The sequence below is a fragment of the Crocuta crocuta genome, unplaced genomic scaffold (assembly GCF_008692635.1).
Source record: "Crocuta crocuta isolate KB4526 unplaced genomic scaffold, BGI_CrCroc_1.0 scaffold645, whole genome shotgun sequence".
Taxonomy (NCBI): Eukaryota; Metazoa; Chordata; class Mammalia; order Carnivora; family Hyaenidae; genus Crocuta; species Crocuta crocuta.
Window position 1 is genome coordinate 2528095 of NW_027530190.1, and position 26463 is coordinate 2554557.

At 38.8% G+C, this 26463-nt stretch overlaps 2 protein-coding genes across 2 annotated transcripts in view; both read right to left on the bottom strand.

Annotated features, from left to right (window-relative positions):
- The window catches only part of GPR150 (G protein-coupled receptor 150), a 6540-nt gene extending 6124 nt beyond the window's left edge, over positions 1–416 (bottom strand). Inside the window, 2 exon segments of the mRNA XM_077765196.1 lie at positions 9–221; positions 224–416. Coding sequence (XP_077621322.1) covers positions 9–221; positions 224–332 — 322 coding nt within the window. The 5' untranslated portion in view covers positions 333–416.
- A 201-nt stretch (positions 417–617) lies between these two features.
- ARSK (arylsulfatase family member K) overlaps positions 618–26463 on the bottom strand; it is a 53482-nt gene continuing 27636 nt past the window's right edge. The window contains exons 4-7 of the mRNA XM_077765197.1: positions 25962–26244; positions 22278–22449; positions 17868–18092; positions 618–775 (exon numbers count right to left, since the gene is read on the bottom strand). Of these exons, the coding sequence (XP_077621323.1) occupies positions 618–775; positions 17868–18092; positions 22278–22449; positions 25962–26244 (838 nt within the window). The remainder of the gene's footprint in view (positions 776–17867; positions 18093–22277; positions 22450–25961; positions 26245–26463) is intronic.

A 26463-nucleotide genomic window follows, 5' to 3' on the forward strand; every position in this document is an offset into this window, starting at 1 on the left:
CCCCCGGCCCGGCTCTCCCAGCAGCTCCCAGGCCAGCTGCGGCAGCGCGGTGCCCCCGCACGCGTACAGGTCAGCCAGGGCCAGCTGCACGAGCAGGAAGTCCATCTTGCGGCGCTTGGGACCCGCCCAGGGCCCGGCGCCCCCGCACAGGCGGCACAGCACGGTGGTGTTGCCGGCCACCGCCACCACCAGGATGACCCCCAGGAAGACCAGGCGGAGGAGGNGGCTGAGGCTCCCTGTTCGGAAGTGAAGTTGAGACCCCAGCCAGGAGAGACGGGTACGGAGACGTTGGGCGCCAGCGAGAAAGCTGAGGGGCTGAAGGGGTCCTCCATCCTCAGCCTGGCGGAGGCGGAGGTACGGAAGCGGGCCGGCGGGGCGCGGGAAACGCAGGTGCAGGCGAGGCTGCGAGGGGCGCCACGCCGGGTATCCGAGTTCCAAAGTTAGTTGAAGACGCACACGCACAGAGAGGGAAATGGATTCGGGCAGACTCGCGCTTAGTTGTTTTTATAGGTTGTCCTCGTCATTTGTCACTCAAATGTGGGTTGTACACTCGAGGAACACACATGATTCTTATTCTCCACCTTCTCCGTGGCTCTCCTCCCAGTCCCAGAGGTGCCCTACTCTCCCTGCGGCGGCGCCCGCAGCGCGCTCGCGGGAGCGCGGGGGCCACTGAGCTCTGGGCGCCTCTCCGGGTCGCTGTTTAATTTACGTGAAGAGCACAACAGGGCTGAAGGTCGCTCTGTCTGGCCTTTGCAAAAGCGCGTGATAATCGGGACTATCACACCAGAGAGGAAGGTCCTGACCGAGACTGTTACCTCTCAAAAACGGTTCCCTGCTAGTAGGGAAGAAAAAAGGAAAAAAAAAAAAAAAAAGACACTAGTTTTGATTTAAAAAAAAGTTGCATGCACTAGAATGAAAAAAACAACACGAGAAACCCAATCACGTTTTGGGCAAAAAGGAGCCCAAGAGATGAAATCTTTGATAAAGATATATCTTCCTCTGGCCAACAATGAGAGTATTTACTTGGAGAGAATTAAAGTAATGATGTTGCTTGGCAATGAGGAGGAGCAGTGTTGTGCAGATGTTTCAAATACTCGTCATTACTTGAAGCCGCGGTTCACAGCTGCTCTCTCCGCGATGTGAAACGTGCTGCATTAGTCTGAAGAGGACATTCATAGGTTTTGTGCATATGGTAGTACATTTATTGATTTTCTCCTAATATTTCCATCCAGTGGAGGATGTGTCATCATGGCTTTTCATTCTCTTGATTCTGTTTTCCAAGCAGATGGAGGTTGCTGGGAGGGACTACGCCCCCAATAAGCCTAGAGAAAAGGTGACTAAGAAAATGATAAGGCAGCCAATTTTTTAAAAAAGAAATCCAAGTCATAGGAAATGCTTTAGATTAAATGCTGCCTCTTTTATTTTAGCCTTATTTCCTCACAAACAAATTTTACTTTTCCTGTCGGGAACATCAGTTTGTCTTTTATGTACCCGCTCTACGTTATCACGCAGATGTAAGTAGACTTCTTGTGTTTTCTGGCCTGCACATCTGCTGGGGTTCACATTCCCAGACTGAGGACACATTTGGCACTTTAAGATGCTCAGGATAGGAGGGTTTGGTAGATGCAGATGACAGTGCTGTTAGTTGCCAAACTGTTGCCCTTTGGCCACAGACCTTTGTCATTTTTATTATCCTATCCCTGGTGCCTAGCACTGGTCTGACACAGGCTAGGTATCAGTAAATATGTTTTGAATTGATGAACTAGTGGATATATGATACATTTCAGATAATTTTGAGCAAGTGTTCCTGCTTGGACTATAAATCTATCAACCTAAGAAAAAAATACCTTTCCTGCCTATGCCAGTCTCATCCAGAGGAGGCCAAGGAAGCTCTGGGGATGTGTAGGAATAGCCATTCTTGGTGGAACACTTAAGAAAGAGGTGGAGCAATAGCCTTGGGAAATCAAACTCTTGGTTTAATTTTCACATTCTCCCCTCAGAGGATTTTGTTGAGGCCTTTTTCTTGGTAACATACATCATCCCAGCATATGATCCACTTCTTCCAAGGAGCCGTCTCTGAGCAAAACCCATAATTCAGTGATTCCTCTAGGCAGTATCACTTTAATATTTCTCAGGATAATTCTATAATTTGTCTCAGATTTGTTGGAATGCTCTCATATAACAAAATAAGATTCTACCAGTGAAATTACATTTCACAGAACTTTACTAAGACCTGATAAATCATTGATTAAAGAAAATAATTCTTCTCAAAACAATGCACATAGGATGGACAGTCAAACAGAACTAGAGGGCTAACAAAAACATTGTTTCCTGTGCACCAATCCTCACTCCTCCTAGAGGGAAGCACTTTAGAATCTATTTGCTGTTTCTTCTGGCATTTACTTAATTCCAGAATTCTAAATAGCAAGTATGTAAGGCTATTTGTTGATTCAGTGATTTCCGACACTATCAGGTTCCCATTAGATAGTTTCTCCTTTCCCATACTTAATACCATAATTTTGTAATTTCGGTTTAGATCTGTATTTAGTGTTTACATTATTATGAAATGAAAATATTCTCAGCTGAATGTTATAGTATATTTTGAATATCATTATCTTCATTTTCTTGAAGTTAATAACAGCTTTAATTTTCATTGTCCTGTAGCTAATTCTTCCTTTAAATGGTCCCTCAGTTCAATTTCCATAAGTTTCATTTTGTAACGTAATGTAGCTATTCCATTTTTTTTTCTTCTTGGAATCCTTATCAGACACTCCTTTTCTCTCTGCCTTACCAGGCCTGCTACACAATTATCATCCTGAAATGTCTATTTGTTGTCATGGCTGAAACTCTCTGCCTTTCTCTTGGGTTGGAATTCCTGCTTCTTGAATCGTTGGTCTCTTTTTCTTGGTTTCTTCCTTTTTGGTAGAACACATCATCTGACATGTTATAAGGTTAAAAAGAGTGTGCAGAGGCTGCGGAGTCTCTCCGTGCCTATTACTTGAGTCAGTAGATTCCATCACGTTAGCCCGCCAGGACAGCTGGGACCCCGGCAACTCCCTGCACCATTATCCTAGAAACTGATTATCTCCTGCTTTTTTTCTTGCTTTCTAGTTTTATGGGTATTTTTCATTCTTTATTTCCCTACTTGGGTAGAAAGCATCTTCAATGGCTTCTTGAGAAAGGATAAATTTTGGCGATCTTGTATGTCTGAAAATTTCTTTATTTTACCTTCATGCTTAACTGATGACTTGGCAGGGGTTAGAATTCTATATTGGCAATGTTTTCCTTCTGAATTTTGATGGCATTGCTCCATTGCCTTCTGGCTTGTAAGTGTGCTGAGAAGCTCACTCTGGTTCCTGATTGGTGTAAACATGATCATTGTTTTTCCCATTCTAGAAGTTCGATTCTTTCCTTGTCTCTGACACATTTCACAAAAATGTGTTTATTTGATCCACTGCTGGGCACAATCAAGGATCATGGGTTGTATTTAATTGCATTATTCCTCTAGTGGCCTTTAATCTAGAACAGTTTCCCAGCCTTTCTTTTTCCTTTCATGACTCTAACAGGTCTGAAGGGTCTGTGACACATGTTTAGAAGAATGTCTCTAAAGTTGTTTGTTTCCATATAATTAAATTTGAGTTAGGGTTTTTGGGCTGAACTACTACCTAGGTAATAATGTGACTGTAGTACATCATTTCAGGGGCATACAGTGCTAGTTTGTCTCAGTACCAGTGATGTTAACCTTGACATATGGTTTTTAAAACCTAAGGTTCTGGGTTCTATGCTTGTGCTCCAGAGGTAGCCACTCCCCATTTGTATACCTGTCCCACTGAAGAGGCTCCATTAGGTCTCTAGCCCCGCCCCCAGTCTTTCTCAGGAGTGCTGCTTGAGGTCTATAAAAAAAAAAGTTCATTAGTGGAGGTGGTTTCCCTTGTGTGTGGGACTCCCAGAATTTGTACTGTTATTTTCACACACATTGAGCTTTTAAGAGTTTGTCAAAGTATCTGTTGTTTTGTTACCCACTCTTTTGGCTACTGGTTTTCACCCCCACATTCCCCAGTGTTCTGCCAAAGGTGAACCAGTTTGAATGTATCACACCTTCTCAGAGGGGCTTGCCACCCTTTTGAATTCAGTTTACCTGTTGCCTTGATAGGCTCAACTAGATGATCTAGTCTTTTTTTTTCCCCTTGATTTTTGTTAATGTGGGAGGAATATTCCCTTGCAACATTCCCTTTCCTATGGGAAAGCAGGATTCTCAAAACATTATTTAAGGATAGCAATCCTTGACTAAAAATATTACAAAATTGATGCTTATTTTGTTGTCTAACTTCTTGAACAGTTTATTTTTATTTTCTCTTAATAATTAAAAGCCTAAGGATAAAAATATTCTTCTGAATATAGTTCTGATTGTGTCATATGTTCTAAGTTTTCTCATTTTCATTTTAAAAGTAGCATAGGGGTGCCTTGGAGGCTCAGTCAGTTAAGTGTCCGACTCCGGCTCAGGTCATGATCTCACGGTTCATGAGTTCCAGCCCCCCACATCAGGCTCTGTGCTGACAGCTCAGAGCCTGGCACCTTCTTGGGATTCTGTGTCTCCATCTCTCTCTGCTCCTCCCCTGCTTGTGGTTTGTCTCTCTTCCTCTCTCAAAAATAAATAAACATTAGGGGTGCCTGGGTGGCTCAGTTGGTTAGGCATCCAACTTTGGCTCAGGTCATGATCTCGCAGTCGGTGGGTTCAAGCCCTGCATCAGGCTCTGTGTTGACAGCCTGGAGCCCGTTTCAGATTCTGTGTCTCCCTCTCTCTCTGCCCCTCCCTAGCTCGTGCTCTGTCTTTCTCTGTCTCAAAAATAAACATTGAAAATTTTTTTAAAAAACATTAAAAAAATTATAAAAATAGCATAGAAGTATATTTTTTTGACCTAAGAATTATTTAAGATTCTGCCTTATAACTTTAATTTTTCAAAAGTTTGTTTAGTGTTTTTGAGAGAGAGAGATACAGAGAGAGAGACAGAGTACAAGCAAGGTAGGGGCAGAGACAAAGAGGAAGATACAGAATCTGCAACAGGCTCCAGGCTCTGAGCTGTCAGCAGAGTCTGATGTGGGGCTCAAACCCACGAACTGTGAGATCATGACCTGAGCCGAAGTTGATTGTTCAACCTGACTGAGGCACCCTGGCACCCCTAAAAAAGAAACTCTTATTGAGATTAAAATCAGGACTATATGACATTTCTATATTAATTCTGGAGCTGTGACATTTTAAGATCCTCCCATCCAAGAACATGCTGTCATTCCATGTTCGTGTCTTATTTGTACACTTCAGTAGAACTTTATAATTTTTTTTATATGTTTGTGCCTCTTGCTAAAATTTATTTTATAGAGATATTTTTCCCAATTTCCATTTTTTATCTAGTGATTAGTTTTACATATTGATTTTTATATAGGTAGCCATTTAACAAGTTTTACCAATTCTCGTAGTTTTTATTAGGCTGCGCTAGGTTTAATGTGATGGAGAGCTACAGAGAGTTGAGAAGATAAATACAAAATCTACCATTTTATTTTATTTCTTTTTTTAACAGAGACAAATAAAAATGTACAAAGGCCCCCTGTTGCTGTGGATGCTTCTGGACCATAGTTTGAAGAACAAGTTTCCAGAAACTTTTTCCCCCAAATCTTGTTTCACATTAGACTCGCCTGGGACCCTTTGAAAACTCTCAGTGCTTGGAGGTGGGAACCAGGCATTAATAGATTTTAAATAGCTTCAGGTAGGGGCGCCTGGGTGGCTTAGTCGGTTAAGCGTCCGACTTTCGCTTAGGTCATGATCTCGCGGTTCGTGGGTTCGAGCCCCGCATTGGGCTCTGTGCTGACTGCCGGCTCAGAGCCTGGAGCCTGCTTCAGTCTGTGACTCCCTCTCTCTCTGACCCTCCCCTGCTCACACTCTCTCTCTCTCTCCTAGAAATAAATAAAAAAACGTTAAAAAAAATATAAATGGCTTCAGGTAATTCCAGTTTGCTCTTAAGTTTTGAACCATTGTGCTAGACTAGCCTTAGCAAACTGTGGCCCCCAGGTCCAGTCCTATGTTTTTGTAAACAAAGTTTCATTCTGAGGTAGCCTTGCTCTTCTGTTTACATACTGTCTGTTGCTGTTTACATGCTACTAGCACAGTATTGAGTAGTTGTGAAAAAGACCATACGGTTCACAAAGCCTAAAATAATTCACTATCAGGCCTTTTTCATAGAAAAGGACAAACATAGAGGGACAGAGAGTCCCTCTGTTAACCCTTCTTGTATAGGCTTTTGCTGAATTTATTGTTTTTGGAAGGCTCTGCTTTAATGAGAAGGGTTCTCTTTTTCAACTCTGCCCTGCCATGGCTTAAGGTGGCGGTTTTCTAATCCATTGTGTTACCTGAAAAACTCGAATTCCCAGCAAATTAATTCAACAAGTATTTACTAATCTTCTGGTATGTGTCAGGCACTGGGGATACTTTAGGAAACAAAAAGGACAAAAATCTATGCCTGTATGGAGCTTTCATCCTAGTGGGGTAAGAGGGGTGGGGGCAGTATAAGCAAATTAAATATGTAAAGCATATACTACATTGGATGGTAATAATTTCTATGGAGAAAAATAAAGCCAGGAAGTGTGTGTGAGACGGTAGCATTGGAGCAACGACTGGAAGGAAAGAGGTAGTAAAGAGAGCCATCTGGAAATCTGAGGCAGGAACCATATTCCAAGCAGAAGGTATTGACGAGCTCAAAGGTCTTGAAGTGGTGTGTGCCTGGCATGCTGGAAAACAACGGGGATGCCAGCATGGCTGGAACAGAGTGAGCAAAGTGGGAGTGTGGGAGGAGAGGTGGTCTGTGAGATAACACACAGCCGGGAGGTTCAGGTCCTCTAGTCCTTTGTAATGATTTTGGCTTTTACAGAGAAAGATGGGGGACACCAGTGGAAGGTTTCGAGTATTCAGTGAAGGGATGTGATGTACCTTAATAGAATCACTCTGGCTGCTCTGTTGAGAACAGACTGAAGAAAGCCAGGCAGGCTATTGCAAAATTCCAAATAAGAGACTATGGCAGACAGGAATTAGGGCGGTAGCTGTAGAGGTAGTAAAATGGAAGCCCAAAGATTGTCCTCGATCTGGCTTATAATTAGTGTCAGTTTCTCTCAGATTCTGCCATTAATTTGTCTTGGTTTTCCAAGTGTTTCTTCTTTTTCTGTTTTCATGGTTGTTAGATACCATTTTGAATTAGCTTTTATCCTTAGAAACTCGGTTATACCTAAGTATGATTCTATATCTAATATTCTTAAAACATTGTGGATGCTTGGTAAATCCTAACTATGAATGTATCTTGAAGAGTTTGGGTAGAACAAGATGGATTATATTTATCTTCACAGGCCTATGTTTTCAGAACCACATTGGTATTATTATCGCTTTATTTTCCCCTGTAATTAGCATACAAACCCACACACTAATTATTTCATGTTCTTTAAGTTTAACTAGGAGATAGGAGGTAGATCTGTATATTTTCATTTTAACCATAATTGTCTAATACTGACTACTTTTCCAAAAAGGGTTTTACTTCAGAATGTATCTGAAGTGAAATTTATTTCTCAGAAATTCATATATAACTCCAAAGATAAGTTCATACAGAGTCACTGAAGAATCGTAAACAAAGGAGATGAACTGGCTTATTAGGAAAACTTCACATACAGTTTGAAAAGGAAGTTAGGTAAAATTGTTATTTGCAGATCAGCTTTTTACCCGAAAAAAATACGATACCAATTGGGAAACCGTTGGTACCTAAAAATATCGTATTATTGGCACAAAATAAATATATAGAAATAGAATTTGCATACATGAACAACGGTTACAAGAGATAATGGAAGCAAGAGCCACTTAAAATAGCAGACCACCAACAAATGATAAAGCAACTAGGAAGAAATTCCTCTCTGCCTACACTTCAGGGTCATCAGCTGGAGAGCTTCACAGAACAAAAAGAATAAAACAGTGCCCAGGTGCCTTCCCTAGAATTCTAATTCCATCGGGTTGGGGTGGGGCCACGGCAGTATTTTTTTTTCAAGTTCCTACTTTTCTAAAAATCTCTGAAGAAATCGATCCATGTGAAGAACACTTAGAATTCTACATCAAAGAAGCCTTGAAGAAAGGAAAACGTGTGCTATAGTCTTCAAAATAACTGAGGATTATAAAGAGGTCATTTCTTCCTAAACTAGGTGATCAATTTAATATGATTTCATGAAAAGACTAAAAGATTTTTCGTTTTTTGAATTAGACAAACCTATTCTAAATTTGTGTGGGAAACATAAGTTAGTAAGAGTAACCAGGGAAACTCTGAAAAAATAAAGTGTTGGAAAGGGACTAGTCTGGCCAGATATTGACTACCACATTAGTCAGTGAAGTAGGTTGGTTGACTGAAAGATGAAAAATGTTATGAAAGGACCCAAAGGTAAATGAGACATTGGAAGATGATAAAATGGCATTTCAAATCAATAGAGAAAAAGATGATTTAGTCAATAAAAGGTGTTATATAATGAAGTGACATTTTTTAACCAATGGGACAGATATTAGTTTACTCAATAAAAGGTCATTTGGGTAGCTATCTTAAAACAAAAAACTGGAATTAGATCTCTAATATGGAATACATTCCAGATAGGGCAAAGATCTAGGGGCAAAAAGTAAAACTCTAGAAGACGGTAAGTGGGAAAAGTGAGGAATACCATTCTGAATATGTATGACATAAAATCCCAAAGCCATAAGAGCAAAGATTCATAAATTTGCATGAAAATGCATATTTCCACAGGTTTAAAATACCAGTTTCCACAGGTTAAAAATACCAGAAATCCATCAAAAGACAAATTACAAAAAGAAAAAAAATCTGCAGCTTCTTTACAAAAACCTAATATCTAAAAGCATGCCTGAAATAAACAAGACCAACAACTGAGAGAAAAATAGGCAAAGAATAGAAATAGAAAGTTCACAGTAAAGGAAATTCAAATGGCTGTTAAATATATGAAAATATGATCTACCTTACTCAGAATTTTAAAAAATTAAAAATAGTATATTTTTTATCTATCAGATTGACAAAGGATGTAAGGAAGTACATTGCTGGTGAGAATTTAAATGGGTACAACTTCTTTAGAGGTAATTTGCTGTAATTTTGCTAGATACAGTCCTGCCCCAGCAATTTCACTTTTAGGTGTTTTTAAGTGGGAGAGGAAAAAACAGAGCAAGATGCAGAACATTTTACATAGTGAGCTACTTTTTGTTTATAGATGCATGGTGTGTCTGTAAGAGGATACTCAGGAAGGTGGTTTCCAGTAGTTATACCAGGAAAGGGACCTGGGAAAGGAGGGAGACTTCACGCTCATTGTTAACTCTTTTGTACCTTTTGAAACTTGTACCTTGTGCATATATTACCTATTAAAAAAAAAAAACCAACAGTAATAAAGTCAACCATATCCAAGATCTGTGTACCGTAAAATACTCTAAATACTCCCACCACCTACATCCAAATTGTCTGTCTCATCAGATACAAATAACTCATCAGACACCATCAGATACACATGGATAGCTATTTAATGGTTTATAAGTAATACTAATTGTTAAAATACTCTACATTCCATATTATTCAGAGGAACATAACTTTATATTATACTAGTTGTTTCCATCTTTTTAATACCTCCATTAAGTTGATAAAAGTTGGTAAGAATGAGGTCTTGATAGTAATCATTTTTGAAAATACATAATTCTATAATGGTTAGTATTTTATTTTAAAATAGAATACATTCTTAAAAAATTTTAAAAACGTTTATTTATTTTTGAGAGAGAGAGAAATTGTGACAGTGGATGAGAGTAGAGGGGAGAGAGAGAGGAAGACACAGAATCCAAAGCAGCCTCTAGGCTCCAAGCTGTCAGCACGGAGCCTGACTGACGTGGGGCTTGAACCCACAGATTGCAAGATCATGACCTGAGCCAAAGTTGGATGCTTAACTGACTGAGCCACCCAGGTGCCCCTANGAGGAGGGTGATGGGCATGGAGGAGGGCACTTTTGGGGATGAGCACTGGGTGTTATATGGAAACCAACTTGACAATAAACTATTTAAAAAAAATAGACTGTGTAGCTCCAAAGGCTTACTTCACTAGCCACGTGACCTTGGGCCTGATACTAACCACTCCAAAACTCAGTCTCCTCATTTGTAAAAGGGGAATAATAATCACATCTGTACTTCAAAGGCTTATATTAGGTGTAAATATGATAATTATGTAAAATTCTGAGAACAGTGCCTGATAGGAAATCCTCAACAGATATTATTTAATCAGTCCTTTATTTTTGAATGATAATTACAGTTGCTTCTCACATTTGTTCTACCAGATATTAATAAGACCTATATGAAAAAGCGGTTTAATAGTCATACATGTTTGCAAACAAGGATTTAAATTAAATAGGTAATTTTTTGTAGATGTATCTCATAAGCCTTTAAGGGTGGTATGCCATGTGTCTCAAAGTTATTTGATGACATGTTTTACTCTCAAGTAGCATCTTCAGGGGCTAGTATTTTGCAGAACATGTGTTGGAAATTCTGGATTATACTGATTTAGGAAAAAATAATTTATTTTTCCCTTATCAAATATAAACATATAAAACAATAGCATGACAGACATCTAAAAACAAGTGTTTGGGGGGCACCTGCGTCACTCGGTTGAGCATCTGACTTCGGCTCAGGTCATGATCTCAAAGTCTGTGATTTCTAGCTCCGCATCAGGCTCTGTGCTGACAGCTCGGAGCCTCGAGCCTGTCTCGGATTCTGTGTCTCCCTCTCTCTCTGCCCCTCCCTCACTTGTGCTCTGTCTCTCTCTTTTAAAGTATTTGGCTCAAACAGACTTTTTCCTATAGGAAAATTACCATTAATTATGGCTGGATACTTAGGATAGTTCCAAAATTAGTTTGCAGTAGCCTCTACCCCTTTTCTAGTTTCCATGTTCTCTGTTATTTTTTAAGGTATAATTCAATATTTCCAATAAAAATAGGAAGTAATATATCTGCAGTTCTAGGAGTTAAGCAAAATTGAATACAAAAATTAACTTGACTGTAAGTATTTGAGGAAAAGTAATTTAATTAAAGAAGAATAAGGAAGTAGACAAAGACCTCTATGTTTTACATATAATATACATGTTTTACTTTTAATGTAATTTAAAAATGTGTATCCTCCATTTCCTTGGGAGGGACAAATTATATGTACTAATCTTCTGCCAACCAGTCATAATCATGGACTTCTTTTGAGGAAAAAAAAAATCAGAGATAACTGGTTAAAAACAAAAGGAGCAAAGACATTAAAGAGGATGTGTGTGAGACAAAGGAAATGCCTGCGATAAAACTCACTTGAGCTACAAGACAACAGGCTACTACTGTGAGGTCTACCCTAAGGAATGCAAGTATGGAGGTAACAGGCTGGGTCAGGCAGGTCTGCATGGCAGTCATCAGGTGGCACCACTAGTGAGGCATAGAAAGGGACAGAAGAGGACTTGGAAGATGATTGGAAGCAGGGACCAACTGGCATATACCTTGGCATGGGAAGTCCCTGTATCCAGGATTTTAATAATCTTTGATACTTAGAAATACCTTGTTTCAGGGGCTCCTGGGTGGCTCATTTGGTTGAGTGTCTGACTCCTGATTTTGGTTCAGGTCATGATCTCATGATCCTGAGATCAAGTCCCACCCACATCAGGCTCTGTGCTGACTGTGAAGCCTGCTTGGGATTCTCTCTCTGTCTTTCTGTTCCTTCCCCTTTGTAAGCGTGTGTGTGTGCGCGCGTGTGGGCGCACATGTGTGCATTCTCTTTCCCTCAAAATAAATACATGAAAAAAAAAAGAAATACTTTATTTCAGATTTATTCTTAGCCTAATTTTCCTAAAGAAGCTTATAAGACCAAGAAAATTTACATGAGTCTCTTATGTTTATGAGAAGTCAGAAGTAAACTGGGATAAGAGTGCATTTAAGTATTTTTTAAATTCATTCCATAAACTGGGTGCTGTTCTAGGTGTAAGGAAACAAGAGAGGACAAGGCAGGTAAGCTCTCCTGCAGCTTGTCTTCTAACATGGGGAGACAAAAAAACATGCCAGATGGTGGTAAGTGCGATGAAGAAGCATGAAGCAGAGGAAGGGAGACAAAGAAGGATGTCGAGTATGTGTTCAGGTGCTGTTTTATATTGTGTGCTCAGGGAAAGCCTCTCTGAGGAGGTGACATTTAAACCCTGAGGAAGGGCTAGGCTGAGTCCTATAGATATCTAGGGTTGGGGGTAGGGCGTCGCCCCAGGGAATAGCAAGTGTACAGACCCTGAGCAGGAACCTGCTTAGTTCATTCCCCAGACACCAAGGAGCCCTGAATGGCTGGAGCAGAGTCAATGATGGGTGAAATTGTAAAAGCAGTTAGGAGAGGGAAGAGGTCATGGTGGAATCCCAAGCACAATGAGAGATTTTAAATTTTTACTCTATGTGAAATGGGAAGCCAGTAGAGGATTCTGCATAGAAGCATGACATGTCTGATGTTGACTACTACATAGTGAGATGACTGAAGGTGGCATGAGCAAGAGGTATGCACCAAGAAGCTACTGTAGCAGTCCAGGCAAGAGAGAATGGGGACTTATTTCCAATCTGTAAGTAGTAGTATAATAGACCTTTGTAAATGGTGAAGAATAAAAGCTATGTCAAATATCCACAGCCTTTAATAAATACTTTACATATTTATTTACTTTTCTGTGCCTCAGAAAACCGGGTATTCACTTATCCTATATTAATGATTTCCTCAAAAGCACTTCAGTTTAAACTGCATTTCAAAAAGCTCTTTGATTTTTGCTTAAAACTATTTTTTGGTTTTTTCTTCTGGCAAATTTGTCATTCCATTACATTTTAGTAAGTTTCATCTTTCTTGGCAACATAAGCAAGATTAAAAGTAACTGCAGGATTCTTAATGAAGTGCCTTAAATTTAAAATAGTAAATAAATGGGGGGAAAATGCAGACCTGGATATATATAATGGTCTCCTGAAGAGAGAGAAGATTATATTTCTTCCTTTTTAAAAAAAGTTTATTTATTTTGAGAGAGAGAGAGAGAGAGAGAGCGAGTGCACACTCAAACAGGGGAGGGGCAGAGAGAGAAGACAGAATCCCAAGCAGGCTCCGCACTGAGCATGGAGGCAGACAAGGGGCTCCATCCCATGACCATGAGATTATGACCTGAGTGGAAATCAAGAGTCCGATGCTTAACCGACTGAGCCACCCAGGTGCCCTGATTATATTTCTTCCTGACCATATGAGTAGATAAAGTTTTAGACTCGTATAGCAATGATGCCAGCTGTGCACATTTTTGAGGGCATACCTAAGAATAAAAAATACTAATGATGATAATGTCTAACATTTAATTGCTTGCAACGTTCCTGTCATTATTCTAAACTATGCATTACCCACTATTATTTACATTTTATTTTACTGATAAGAAAACTGAAGACCACAGATATTAAGTCACTTGCCCCAGGCCAATACTGAAGGATGGATTTGAATTTAGGCAGTCTGACGCCAGGATATCTGGATTCTTCAGTACTACAACACAAGTCTTACTTTACTTTAGTTACTCAACTTCACAATGGTTTTTAAGTAAAAAAAAAAAAAAAAGAGTCCGTGTAGAATGCTTCTCCCAACCCTCCTTCAAGATCTTGTAATAAAGACAGGTTTGCAGTTTGAATCTTTAGCAATTAAGTATTTGAAACACAACTGCATTTTTATATAATTAAATTTTCACAATCCAAAAACCATGAATTTCTTTTATTTTTTAAATTTTTTAATGTTTTCTTTATTTCTGAAAAAGAGAGAGTGTGAGCAGGGGAGGGTCAGAGAGAGAGGGAGACACAATCTGAAACAGGCTCTGAGCTAGCTGTCAGCACAGAGCCCGACCCCGGGCTGGAACTCACAAAGGACTCACCAAACTGTGAGATCATGACCTGAGCCCAAGTCAGGTGTCCCAAGGATTTATCTTTTATATAAGAGGAATGCAGGTGTTTTACAAAAAAAAGATCTAGTATTAAAAGAAAAAAATTCACATGAAAATAAGTTTAAAATGAAAATAATTTTAATTTACCTTCATTTCTAACTGAGCCAAAAAATGTTGATACTAAGTTACTACAGAAGAAAATATTGGGGGAGTAATTTTTAAAGAATAATCTCTGAAATGGTATCAACTTTAATAGTATAAAGAATTCTTGTTCATAAAAGGCACTTTTCTGCCAGTATTAGAAAATGATAATGTGATAGTATACCATAAAGCACCTACTAAGATAGACAAAGAATACCTTTTCTACTTTATCATTAAATATCATTTTACAGAAAATAAAAACTCCCACCCTCATCAGCCCTCAGTTTGCTCTCAGTATTCAAGAGTCTCTCATGGTTTTCATCCCTCCCTCTCCCCAACTATTTTTTCCCCTTTCCCTTTCCCACGGTCCTCTGTTAAGTTTCTCCTTCTATTTGAGGTTTTTTGAATCACCATCTTTTATAGGATATTTATAGATCCATAGACAGGATGGGAAGAGGAGGTCTGGCTTGAGGCTTTGATCTAAGTAATTTAATCCCATACTCTGTGTGTAATTTAGATTCATACAAAAGAATACAGCTGTGGTTAAGCTAATAAAGAGAAGACCTTTAGAATCCTAAGAATAGATTGTTTTACATCTATTGTAAATCCTAATTGGTTAGAAGAATCATAAAATAAGAAGTACATTGTAGATATGTTTTCCCAATTTGTTTATGTTACTTCTTAAGCATAGATGAAATAGAATTTACTGTCCCTACAAGTCTAATTTTTTAGTTAATTCTCACTGAGGTAGCTTTAAACTCTTCCATCACTGAGCAACTTCATTTTAATTATTTTACTATATTTTATTATTTTTTAATATTTTTTTATTTTGGGAGAGAGAAAGCATGCACATGAGTGGAGAAGAAGCAGAGAGAGAATTCCAAGTAGGCTCTGTGCTGCCAATGAAGCCCCACATGGGGCTTGATCCCACAACTGTGAGATTGTGACCTGAGCTGAAACCAAGAGTTAATTGCTTTACCAACTGAACCATCCTGGTGCCCCAATAAACTTTGTATATAGTTATAGGTTATTTTCTAAAAATGGAATTTCTAGGTCAAAAAGTATGCACATCTCTGAGTAATCTGGAACATAATGCCACAATACCTCCAGAAACTCTGTGCCAGTTCTTCTGTTGTGAGTTGTTTATTTATATCTTTTGGTCAGTTTTTTAGTAGGGTATTTCCCTTTTTCCTATAGATTTATAAGAACTCTATTAATATTAACCTTTGTCATTTGTAAAAAGGTTAATTTTAGATAAATGATAAGGTTCCCATGTTGTTTCCTGGCTCCAACATACGATTCTTGCTGTACATCTATGCATCGTTCGCTTTCTACCTTATTTCTGGCTAACATCTGGTCAGTAGGATGTGTCAGGTTTTATATACAAAGACACATTCACAGATATTCATCTTTCTGTCTCAACAACATAAATGTAACTTTTCCCTGTTGATAATAAAAATATTTGTAATGACACTTATTATAAACTGTGCTAAGCCTTAAGATGTTAATTTCCGCTTTAGAATTAGACACTGATTTTGCCTTTACTTCCTTTACTCTAGTTGGGCACGTCTAGTCCACACCTTATCTAAATGCTGTTAATAAAATATATTCTGTAGGGAAATGTGATTCAGAAGGCGTTTATTGTGAAGAATCAGTAAAAGATAAAAATGAGTAAAAACCTATACAAATAGTAGGAAGAAAGCTTGCAATCAGAGAGAGCCTACATAATTTCCAAAAGAGTAGGGAAGGAATGCAAGGAGTTTCTGGGAACATTTGGTTTTGGCTAATGAAATGCTTATTGTCATGCAATTCGAAGTAGTCAGGGATAGGCAGGTGTCCCCCAAAGGGGGCAATAAATTCCCTCATTCTAAACAACCTTATTCAGTGTTTTCTTATATAATCTGTTAGCTAAAATGTGAAATCTTGCAGATGACTTAACTTTGATGAGGCATGAAATGGCAAGTAGTGATAATGTGTTAAGATTATAAAGTAGAAAATTTGCGCTATAGGCGAATATAAAACAATGTTTAAAGAAAACTGACTTAAACAAAGTATATTAACCAACTAATACATTGGGTGATAGAGTGATTAAGCCCAAATGAAGACTCACTGTGGACAGTTTCCTATACATAACGGTCAATTGAACTGCTTGAGTCAAAAAGACAAACAAAATGTCAAATATCACTATGAAAAATATTGAGGGGACACTGATAAAGAATCAGTAACCTGTCATAATCGTTTGCAGTTTTGATCCCTGTACTTCATGAAAACAGAACAAGGCAAATTTGGAAATGGGGTGGGGAGACTTCTGCAGGAGGGAAAACCAGAGGAGGAAACTGTAAAGACGTCACCATCAAGAAGCACATATTCACAAAAGTATAAAGACGATAAAAAGACAGACACAAATATACATAATCATACATACATTTCTTTATTTTTTAATGGTTATTTTTGAGAGACAGAGAGACAGACTGCAAGTGGAGGAGGGTCAGAGAGAGAGGGAGACAGAATCTGAAGCAGGCTCCAGGCTCCGAGCTGTCAGCACAGAGCCCGACGCAGGGCTCAGACCCACAGACTGAGATCATGACCTGAGATGAAGTCAGACGCTTAACTGACTGCCACCCAGGCGGCCCCGTACATTTCTTATCAAAACAGAAATGAGGACGTAATGGGAATTGCCTGAAAATTGATAGAGCAAGAAAGTGGCAGAGATATGATGAAGTGTGATAATTGCTTTGGGATAAAGGGGAGCCAGCAAATGACACCTAAGAAACTGAAAAGATTAAAAATATCACCAGGCAAAAGAATAACAAAGAAGTATGTTCAGATACAAGAAACAGTGTGAAATAAAAGAGAAAAGAAAAAGGCGATGAAAACAACTGTAAAGAAATTTAAGACCCTGGAGTAGCATTTACTTAAATGAGGGAAATATTCTGCGCCAGAAGGAGAAAAAAAGAACTTTTCTTCGGTCTTTGCTTTTCAGATATATGTTTCTTCCACATTTTGATACATGCATATTAAACATATGTTGTGTTATCTTTTTCTTTCACCAAAATCTATTTATAAGTGGATGGCACTTTTTGCAATTGATGGTGCCTTAGAACAGAAGAATTTCAGTATTTAAATGTTATTGAATTTAAAGTACTCTGCTAAATTAGATAGAGACTAACAGTTCTATATAATTTCCTCTGAATTTGTTGAATTTGTTCTGTTATCTTCACAAAAACTGTTAACTATTCCTATCCAAATGCTGCTGTTCTCAACCTATCATTATGCTTATAGACATTAAGAAGCTAGTAAAGCACAGAGCACAGAACAATCTAAACATTCTGAGGAGAAATACATTAGAATTAAGAGACTTTTCTATAATATTGTACAAAATTAGTAGTTTCAAAGTAGATGGAATAATCCAGAAGGGAAATGCTTATACTTTTGTGAGGTAGTGGTAGAGAATCAAATGATACACAAATTATATCTATAAAGATATGAACCTGAATATCTTTGGAGCCTACTTTATAGTCATGTCCTGATTGTGAATCTTCTGAAGGGAAAAATGACTATAGAATATGAAGGCTACCAGATCCTGAGGAGTATTATCCTCATTTTTCAGATGTGGATTTGACTCAGTTAAAATTGCTCAAGGTTATGAACAAGTCAGCAAAGTCTTTTTTTGCTTAATCATTTTCCAACATTATTACAAATAAATATTTACAGAATTGTGTTACTTACCAAGCATAGTTGGGTAAATATCCACAAGAGAAACCACATTTGGTACTTGTAAGTTGGCCTTAATTCTTGGTCCCATTATCAACAATGGAATGTGGGCACTAGCTTCATACATACTCATTTTATAAAACTGACGATGTTCCATGGCCAGTTCTCCGTGGTCTGAGGTGTATATGACAATAGTTTTCTGAAGAAGAGCTAACTGGCGAAGAGCTAAAATAATTTCTCCTATGATACAAATCAAGATAAGTCTTAATTACCTTTTAGTTTGTGTTCTATCACAATAAGTTGATAACAGCTCTAACTTGCAGGAGTTTGTCAGGATAATTCTTTTTTTTTTTAATTTTTTTTTTTAAATTTACTTCTAGGAGAGAGAGAGAGAGACAGCGTGAGCAGGGGAGGGTCAGAGAGAGAGGGAGTCACAGACTGAAACAGGCTCCAGGCTCTGAGCTGGCAGTCAGCACAGAGCCCGACGCGGGGCCCGAACCCACGAACCGCGAGATCATGACCTAAGCGAAAGTCGGACGCTTAACCGACTAAGCCACCCAGGCGCCCCTTCAGGATAATTGTTAACATCTGAGTGTATCTCGTAAGTTATGCCAATTTTCATGTGCCTGTTCCTCGGCTGACAGACTAGAGAGAGGAAGGAGGAAATAGAGAAGCAAAAGGATAAGATTCTGTATTTGGAGATGATGCTGGCTTGCTTTCTGTTTCTGTCAGAGACTGGGCAACTTTCTCCCCTTAGAGACTTGAATGAAAAAAAGAAAAACGACTCTAGATGTCAGCACCGTACATGTTTCAGATGATGAAAGGACAGATATTACCACCAATCCGCAACTTCTGCCCGGTGGGAAGTCAGGGCTCTTCCCTGCTACCCTTTCTCCCAAATCCCCAATTGGCAGAGAAGACTCAGCATATTCTTGGATAGGGAATAACTGGACAGTAAAATTCCTGTGACTAGTCCCTGTCTCTTGGTGTCCTCTTCAGCATAGAACACTTTTTCTGAGAGAGAGAGAGGGAGGGCACAAGTGAGCAAGAGGGGGAGAGAGAGAATCCCACAAGGAGCAGAGAGGAAGAAAGAGAGAGAGAGAGAGAAGCAAGGCTCGAGCTCACCCGATGCGGGATTCAAACTCCTCAAACCATGAAATCGTGACCTGAACCGAAGTCAGATGCCTAGCCAGCGGAGCCACCCCGATGTCCCCTCTTCATTGTAATGAAGACTCACAGGAAGGCATAGTCCAGGCAGGACTCCTGCCTCTTTTGGCGGTTCCTGAATCTGGTCTACACGGGTCTGTATTATTAAAAACAAAATCCACAGGTGATTTTGAAGTCCGGTCAGAATTGAGACCCATTGCTCTATGGAGTTATTTACCGAATACAGGCCGTCAGGATCTTTCAACTGGACAAGTGTAATGGCTTCCTAATTGGCCTTCTTGCCCCCATTCCCTGTCCGCCNCACACCTCCGTTTAAAACTTTTTCAAAACTTGCCATTGTGTAATTCTCTAGCAAGCTCAGCACCCTCAGCTACCCCTAAGCCTTTACCTTTTATAGTCTTAAATTACTTAGAATTCCCTAAACTAATAATAGTTACTTAAGACTTTCTTGCCTCTGTACATACTCTGCCTTCATCTGTGTTGAATGCCTTTTCTCCCACCATCTACTCGGCAGATTCCCATTCTTCTTTATGACCTAATTCAAGTATTATCTTCCTGGTGACACATTCCCTTCTCCTCAGGGTAGACTGAATTGCTTTCCTCCAAGGCCCCAACAACTTGTATACAACTGTAGTTACAACGACGCCTTATAAATGCTGGTGTTTACACTCATTCAGTAAATGTTTACTGAGTTCTTACTATGTGTCAGGCACCATGGATATAAAGTTAGGCATATAGGTTGTAATCTTGAATCGGACTGAAGTCCCTGACCTCACGAGGTTCCCATTGTTCAAGGGAAGCAAACAGTAAACAAGTAAATAGACAAAATAATTAAATATGATGATGTAAACAATCAGGATGATAAGATATAGAGGAAGTAGGATGGTGGGGCTGGTATACTAACTTATGGTGGTTGGGAAGATATCTGTGAGGAGGTGATACTTGCACTGAGAGCTGAAGACCGACAATAGCTAGCCATGTAAAAAGCAAATGGAGGAGCACCTGGGTGGCTCAGTCAGTTAAGCATCCAACTTTGTCTCAGGTCATGATCTTGAAGTTCATGAATTCGAGCCCCGTGTTGGGCTCTGTGCTGACAGCCTGCAGCCTGCTTCAGATAATGTGTCTCCTATCTCTCTCTCTCTGCAGCCCCCCCCACTCTCTCTCTCTCTCAGAAATAAACATTAATTTTTTTTAACGCAAATGGAATAGTATTCCAGGCAGAGGGAAAAGCAAATATAAAGGCCCTAAAGTGGAGGAAGAGCTTAGTGGGTTTTTTTTTTTAGGTTTATTTATTCATTTTGAGAGAGAAAGCATGAGTCATGTGGGATAGGGGCAGGAAGAGAGGGAGAGAGAGAATCCCAAGCATGCTCAAAACTGTCAGGGTGGGGCCCAGCACAGATCTCAAACTCACAAACTGTGAGATAATGACCTGAGCCTAAATCAGGAGTCAGTTGTTTAACTGACTGAGCCACCCAGGTATCCTGAGAGCTTAGTGTTTTTTGCTTTTTAATTTTTTTAACATTTATTTACTTTTGAGAGAGAGAGAGAGAAGACACCGAAAGAGGGAGAGAAAGGCAGAAAGGGGGAGAGAGAGGATCCAAAGCAGGCTTCATGCTGTGAGCACAGAGCCAGATATGGGACTGGAACTTAGGAACTGTGAGATCACAACCTGAGCTGAAGATAAGAGTCAGCCACTTAAATGACTGAACTACCCAGGAGCCCCCAAAAGCTTAGTGTTTTTGATCAAAGTGTGACTTATTTTATTTTATTTTTTAATATTTAGTTTTGAGAAAGAGAGTGTGAGCAGGGGAGGGGCATAGAGAGAGAATCTCAAGCAGGCTCCAGGCTCTGAGCTGTCAGCACAGAGCCTGATGCGGGGCTCAAACCCATGGACCAGGAGATTATGACCTGAGTGAAGTAGGATGCTTAACTGACTGAGCTAACGAGGGGCCCCTATAGCATGTTTTCTTAATGATATGCAATTAGTACCATCAGGGCCCCAAATCGTGCCAGCTGGCTAGCTAGTGGGCACTAAATATTTGTTGAACAAACATAATGAACAGTAATAAATACTATTTGGTGACCAGACTACTGTGGATTTAACAAGATACACCACATTCCATAAACTTTGTAACTAGAAGTGAGCTACTGCTGCATTTTTTTTTCTCTGAAGAGACTTCAAGAGGTATTCCCACACTCCCTGCAGCAACATTATATATAGTAATTATTTCACCTTAGTAGATACAGATGAATGGATAGCTGCAAACTTTAAGAAGTGATTTCCAGGGTGCAAATGGGTGAATATTCACTAACATCAGAAAATGTCAACATTTGTGTGGATTTAGGATGAAAAAAATTTACTTAAAATCTCATTTACATTTAAGATCAAGTACCTGGAAGATCCTTAGGACTTTTAATTCATATTATACTGCCATATAAATAATTTATCCATATGGCTTTTTTGCTTTCTGCTTTATACTTTTCTGTTTTTGCACATTGACTGCTTTTTAAGAAACAGCCACTAGTTCACTCTCAAAGTTTACTTTGTACAGAAAAGGTGCTTCCCACACTTCACTAATGCAGTTCTGCTCCACTCCACGGGATAGCAAAGTATGAAAATAACCTGTTAGGAAAATGGATTTTTTTTTAAAACCAAGGGTTCTCCAATCTAAACTAGAAACAGCCATTAAGTAACTCTACAAATGAGTAGACAGAACACTTTCTTATGGAACCAAGTAGGGTTTTGAACTGAGCTAGGGAAGGAAATTCAATAGGAGTCTGGACCAGAATACACCTGGGGAAACTGATGGCAGGTTTAGTTAAACCTTGCTCTAAAGGGCCTGGGAAGAAAGGTTTTGTTTTGAAGTTATTACAAGTCTGGGAGAAGTCACAAGAATCTGTGACTAAACACTTACCCCTTAGAACCCAAGCTGCCTTACAATTACCTGTCACATGGGTCCTTGTGTTTGGTTAAATACTGATTCCTGTTTAAAGCAAGTAAAATGTTTTGTTTCAGGCAGATAATAGCCTTGTATGGTCCTATCTTTATGTATGAAATAATTTGAGCATTTATTTATGAATAATCAAGATAGAAAAGGCTTTTTATTCCACAATTAATAATGCAAATTATCTAATTTTTATGTGTCAAGATTTTTATAATTTTAAGTTTTTAGCATCTAAGCTAAACCAGCATGATCACAGTTTATTGGAAAAATATACATTTTCTTCATTTAATTGCTTATTAAATATACCACCTACCAAGCATGGCATCTGTCTCAGCACACATAGCATAATAAAAGGCCCTAATATTCTTAATTTCTTTTTCTGTAAACTTTCCAGTGCAATTTTTTGTATAAGAAGAGTAATAATCTACAGGGTGCATTTCTGACAGAGGTAACCACTTGGGGATTTTGATGGCATCAGAAGATACCTAAAAAGGAGAGAAAAATGAAGTAGTAATATTGTCCTCCCCCAACAAGTATGTATGGTGAACTAGACAATGCTTAATAACTTAGGATAGTAGAAAAGAATAATTATGAGTTATATAAAAGTAAACCAAATACATAATTAGGAATAAATTGTTAATATTCATAGTAACAACAAAAGGTATGTATTAATACTTGTATATATAGTGAGAAAATTATAAAAATTATTTTATAATTACAGATGACAATGATAAACATGAGCTTTATTAGACATTCTAGTCCAGGAAAACTATCCAAGCTTTTTAATATAGTGTGTGATCAACTCAAAATAATAGAATCAGCAACCTGAGAATCTAGATCAATCTCCCTGTAGTTCACTAGTAAAAATGCCAATATTGAGTGAGACAGCCAAATGTTTGCTAAGAACAAATACAGCTTTTTAATACATATAAGTGCTTACAGTTTTGGTGAAAAGACCAGACTTAAGTTATACATTTCTTTTAGTCATGTAATTAAAAAAAATCTCAAATTTCTACTTGCTATTTACTTAAAAGTTATTTGATTTAGTTCAATAGGCTAGTACTAATTCTAGACAAATATTTTAAGATAGAGCCAGTTACAAGTTTTTCAGAAGACATGAAGTATCTAAAACTTTGACATTGTGGGGCGCCTTAAGGGTTCAGTTGGTTAAGCATTCGACTTCAGCTCAGGTCATGATCTCATGGTTCGTGGGTTCAAGCCCCGCGTCAGGCTCTGTGCTAACACCTGGCTTGGAGCCTGGAGGCTGCTTCAGACTTTGTGTCTCCTCTCTCTCTCTTTGTCTCTGGTCCTCCCCTGCTCGTGCTGTCTCTCTCTCCCAGAAATAAACAAAACATCTAAAAAAACATTTAAAAAAATAAAACTTTGACATTGTTTCCTTTGAAATAGGGTTCACTAAACATTTCTTTTCCTTTTTTTTTTTTTTTTTTAAAGATTTAGTTTTAAGTAATCTCTACATCCAAGGTGGGACTTGAACTTACAATACCAAGATCAAGAGTCACACACTCTACTGACTGAGCAGCCTGGTGCCCCTAAATAGCATGTCTGATTAGAGTTTTTTTGTTTGTTTGTTTGTTTGTTTTTTAATTTCAGAGAGTGAGAGCAGGGGAGGAGCAGAGGGACAGACAGAATCTTAAGCAGGCTCCATGCTCAGCGCAGGGCCTGACATGAGGTTCGATCCTATGACCCTGGGATCATGACCTATGCCAAAATCAAGAGTCGGACTCTTAAGTGACTAAGCCACGCAGGTACCCCTTGATTAGAGTTATTATAGTAACTTAAATTTAAGTTGACACCTTTCATAACACAAGTAGTCCTCGTTTGCATGGTTCATATGTGTGTGGATTTTAGTCACCACAGTTTTGTCAAATAATACCAGTCCTTCAACAACACAGTTCAAATTTTAGTTACCAAAGTATATTAACTGTCAGTTACTACATGAAGTACAAACTTTCACATTTAAATACTGCTAGCTCTTTAGTCTACAAATCTATGTAAATTACAGATGTGTATCACAATCAGTGACTAATTATTTATTCTTTTTAAGTCTATCAGTTGAATGGATAAAGAAGATGTGGTTTACATATACAATGGAATACTATCTGGCAATGAGAAAGAATGATTTCTGGCCATTTGCAGCAGCGTGGATGGAAATGGAGGGTATTATGCTAACTGAAACAGGTCAGTCAGAGAAAGACAGATATCATATGTTTTCACTCATATGTGTATCTTGAGAAACTTAACAGAAGACCATGGGGGAAAGGAGAGGGAAAAAAAATAGTTACAAACAGAGAGGGAGGGAGGCAAACCACAGAGACTCTTAAATACAGAGAACAAACTGAGGGCAGATGGGAGGTGAGGGAGAGAAGAAAGTGGGTGATGGCCAAATGTAAGCCAATTTGACAATAAATTATATTAAAAAAACAAAAATAAAAATAAAAAATCTAGCAGTGGTCACTGCATATCTTTTGTTCAGTTATGCACACACACAGCAAAGTGTGAAGGTGTGCTGCCTCCTTGTCTCCCAGTGACAAATCCATGTGACGTTTTACAAAAATGGATCCTCAAAAGAGGGGAGTGGTCAAAAAAGATGAAGGCAGAGCAAAAAAATGGAAAAGTGGTAACAATGGACATAAAATTTGAATCAAACATTAATTAGAGCTATAGACTTAATAGCCAATCTGGGAATGCTGCTGCTGCTGCCATTTGATACACTCTAGCTGTGCAGCCAGAAGAACTCAGTGAAGACACACTCATGGAGATAAATGAGGAAGGCCGCTGCTAAAAAAGAAGGATGAGCATGTTATAGAGAAAGTGACACTAGCAAAAATGTGAACGTTAAACGAACTCTCAGAAATTTACCATGACATTGAAAGAGCAAAGGGTAAAATGTTGGAAGGTGACCCATAATTAGAAAGGAATATGACAATCTGCCAAGACATAGAGCTTCTTGCTCCATATCTTGTTATACAATGAGCAGGCAAGCACTGTTCAAACTCCTGATTTGTTTCTTTACAAAAACACAAACACGTTAATTCTCAGTGTTTCTGGTGTTTTCAGTTATTAAACATAGGTGCATTAAACATCAGTTTTTACTGTTTTTCATTTCCCTGTATATTTATTACCCAGAAGAAGAGAGGTTTAATGTATTTAAGAGTCTTAGAAAAATAGTCACTTTCTCAGTTGATTACTGAGATCTCTTTGTACAATTTCAACTTGTATGGTCACTTTTACCACTTTGACCTGTGCCAAGTGAGGACTGCGTGCACTCTTAAGAGTGTCCTTTAGTCTCTCTCTCTCTCTCTCTCTCTCAATGTTTATTTTTATTTTTGAGAGAGACAGAGTACAAGTTGGAGAAGGACAGAGAGAAAGAGGGAGACACAATCTGAAGCAGGCTCCAGGCTCTGAGCTGTCAGCACAGAGCCTGACTGGGGCTCGAATTCATGACCCGTGAGATCTTGACTTGAGCAGAAGTCAGACGCTTAACCTACTGAGCCACCCAGGCACCCCTAGTTTCTCTTTTTATAGACAAATTATATGCAAATGTGTTCAACTCAGAAGTAGGTTACTGAGGTTTTTTGTTGTTGTTGTTTTAAATGCTTTATTTATTTCTAGGAGAGAGAGAGAGACAGCGTGAGCAGGGGAGGGTCAGAGAGAGAGGGAGTCACAGACTGAAACAAGCTCCAGGCTCGGGGCTCGAACCCACGAACCGTGAGATCATGACCTAGGCGAAAGTCGGATGCTTAACCAACTAAGCCACCCAGGCACCCCGGTTACTGAGTTTTAATACTTATTTTATTTTTGTAAAATTGCCCCTTTGGTTTTTGTCAACCAATTATTGGTCAAGTTTGATGTACTAAGGTATACAATTTTCACATTTTTCTTTAAAAGTGATAATAAAAGAAACACTGGGCAAGTACCAATAACATACAGCTTATAATGTTAACTTGTACTTTTGAGCACGCAAAAGCATACTTACCTTGTTAAGCCAGTAAAGAGATGTGTGAAATGTTGAAGATCCAAAATTTTCTCCTGAAGATGGTGAAGGATATGGATGTGGTAAATTTAATCCCAAGTAGAGAACAAATGGTCGAGTGTTATTACTTGCTTCCTTTCTTAACCAATTTACTGCTCTGTCTGTATTCTTCCAGTCTTCTGCCATTACTCTTACTTTAGTCTTTTTAGGGATAAGATTAACCATAGGCCTGCCTTCTTGTCTGAGTAAGAAAGCAACATCTCTTGTCCATGCTTCAACACGGTTGCTGAGGAGCCAAAAAGACAGGTGTGTTATAAGGTACTAAAAAAGATCTTAAAAATTGACTAAACATAAATATAAGAAAACGATATGAAATGAATTTTTAGGCTCAGTCGTGTAAAGGATCAGGCTCACCACAGTAGATGTCATGAAGAGGGTTATTGAGCCTTCCAAATACAAAAACCAGGGAAAAAATGACAAGAATCAAATATTCACCCATGTGTTC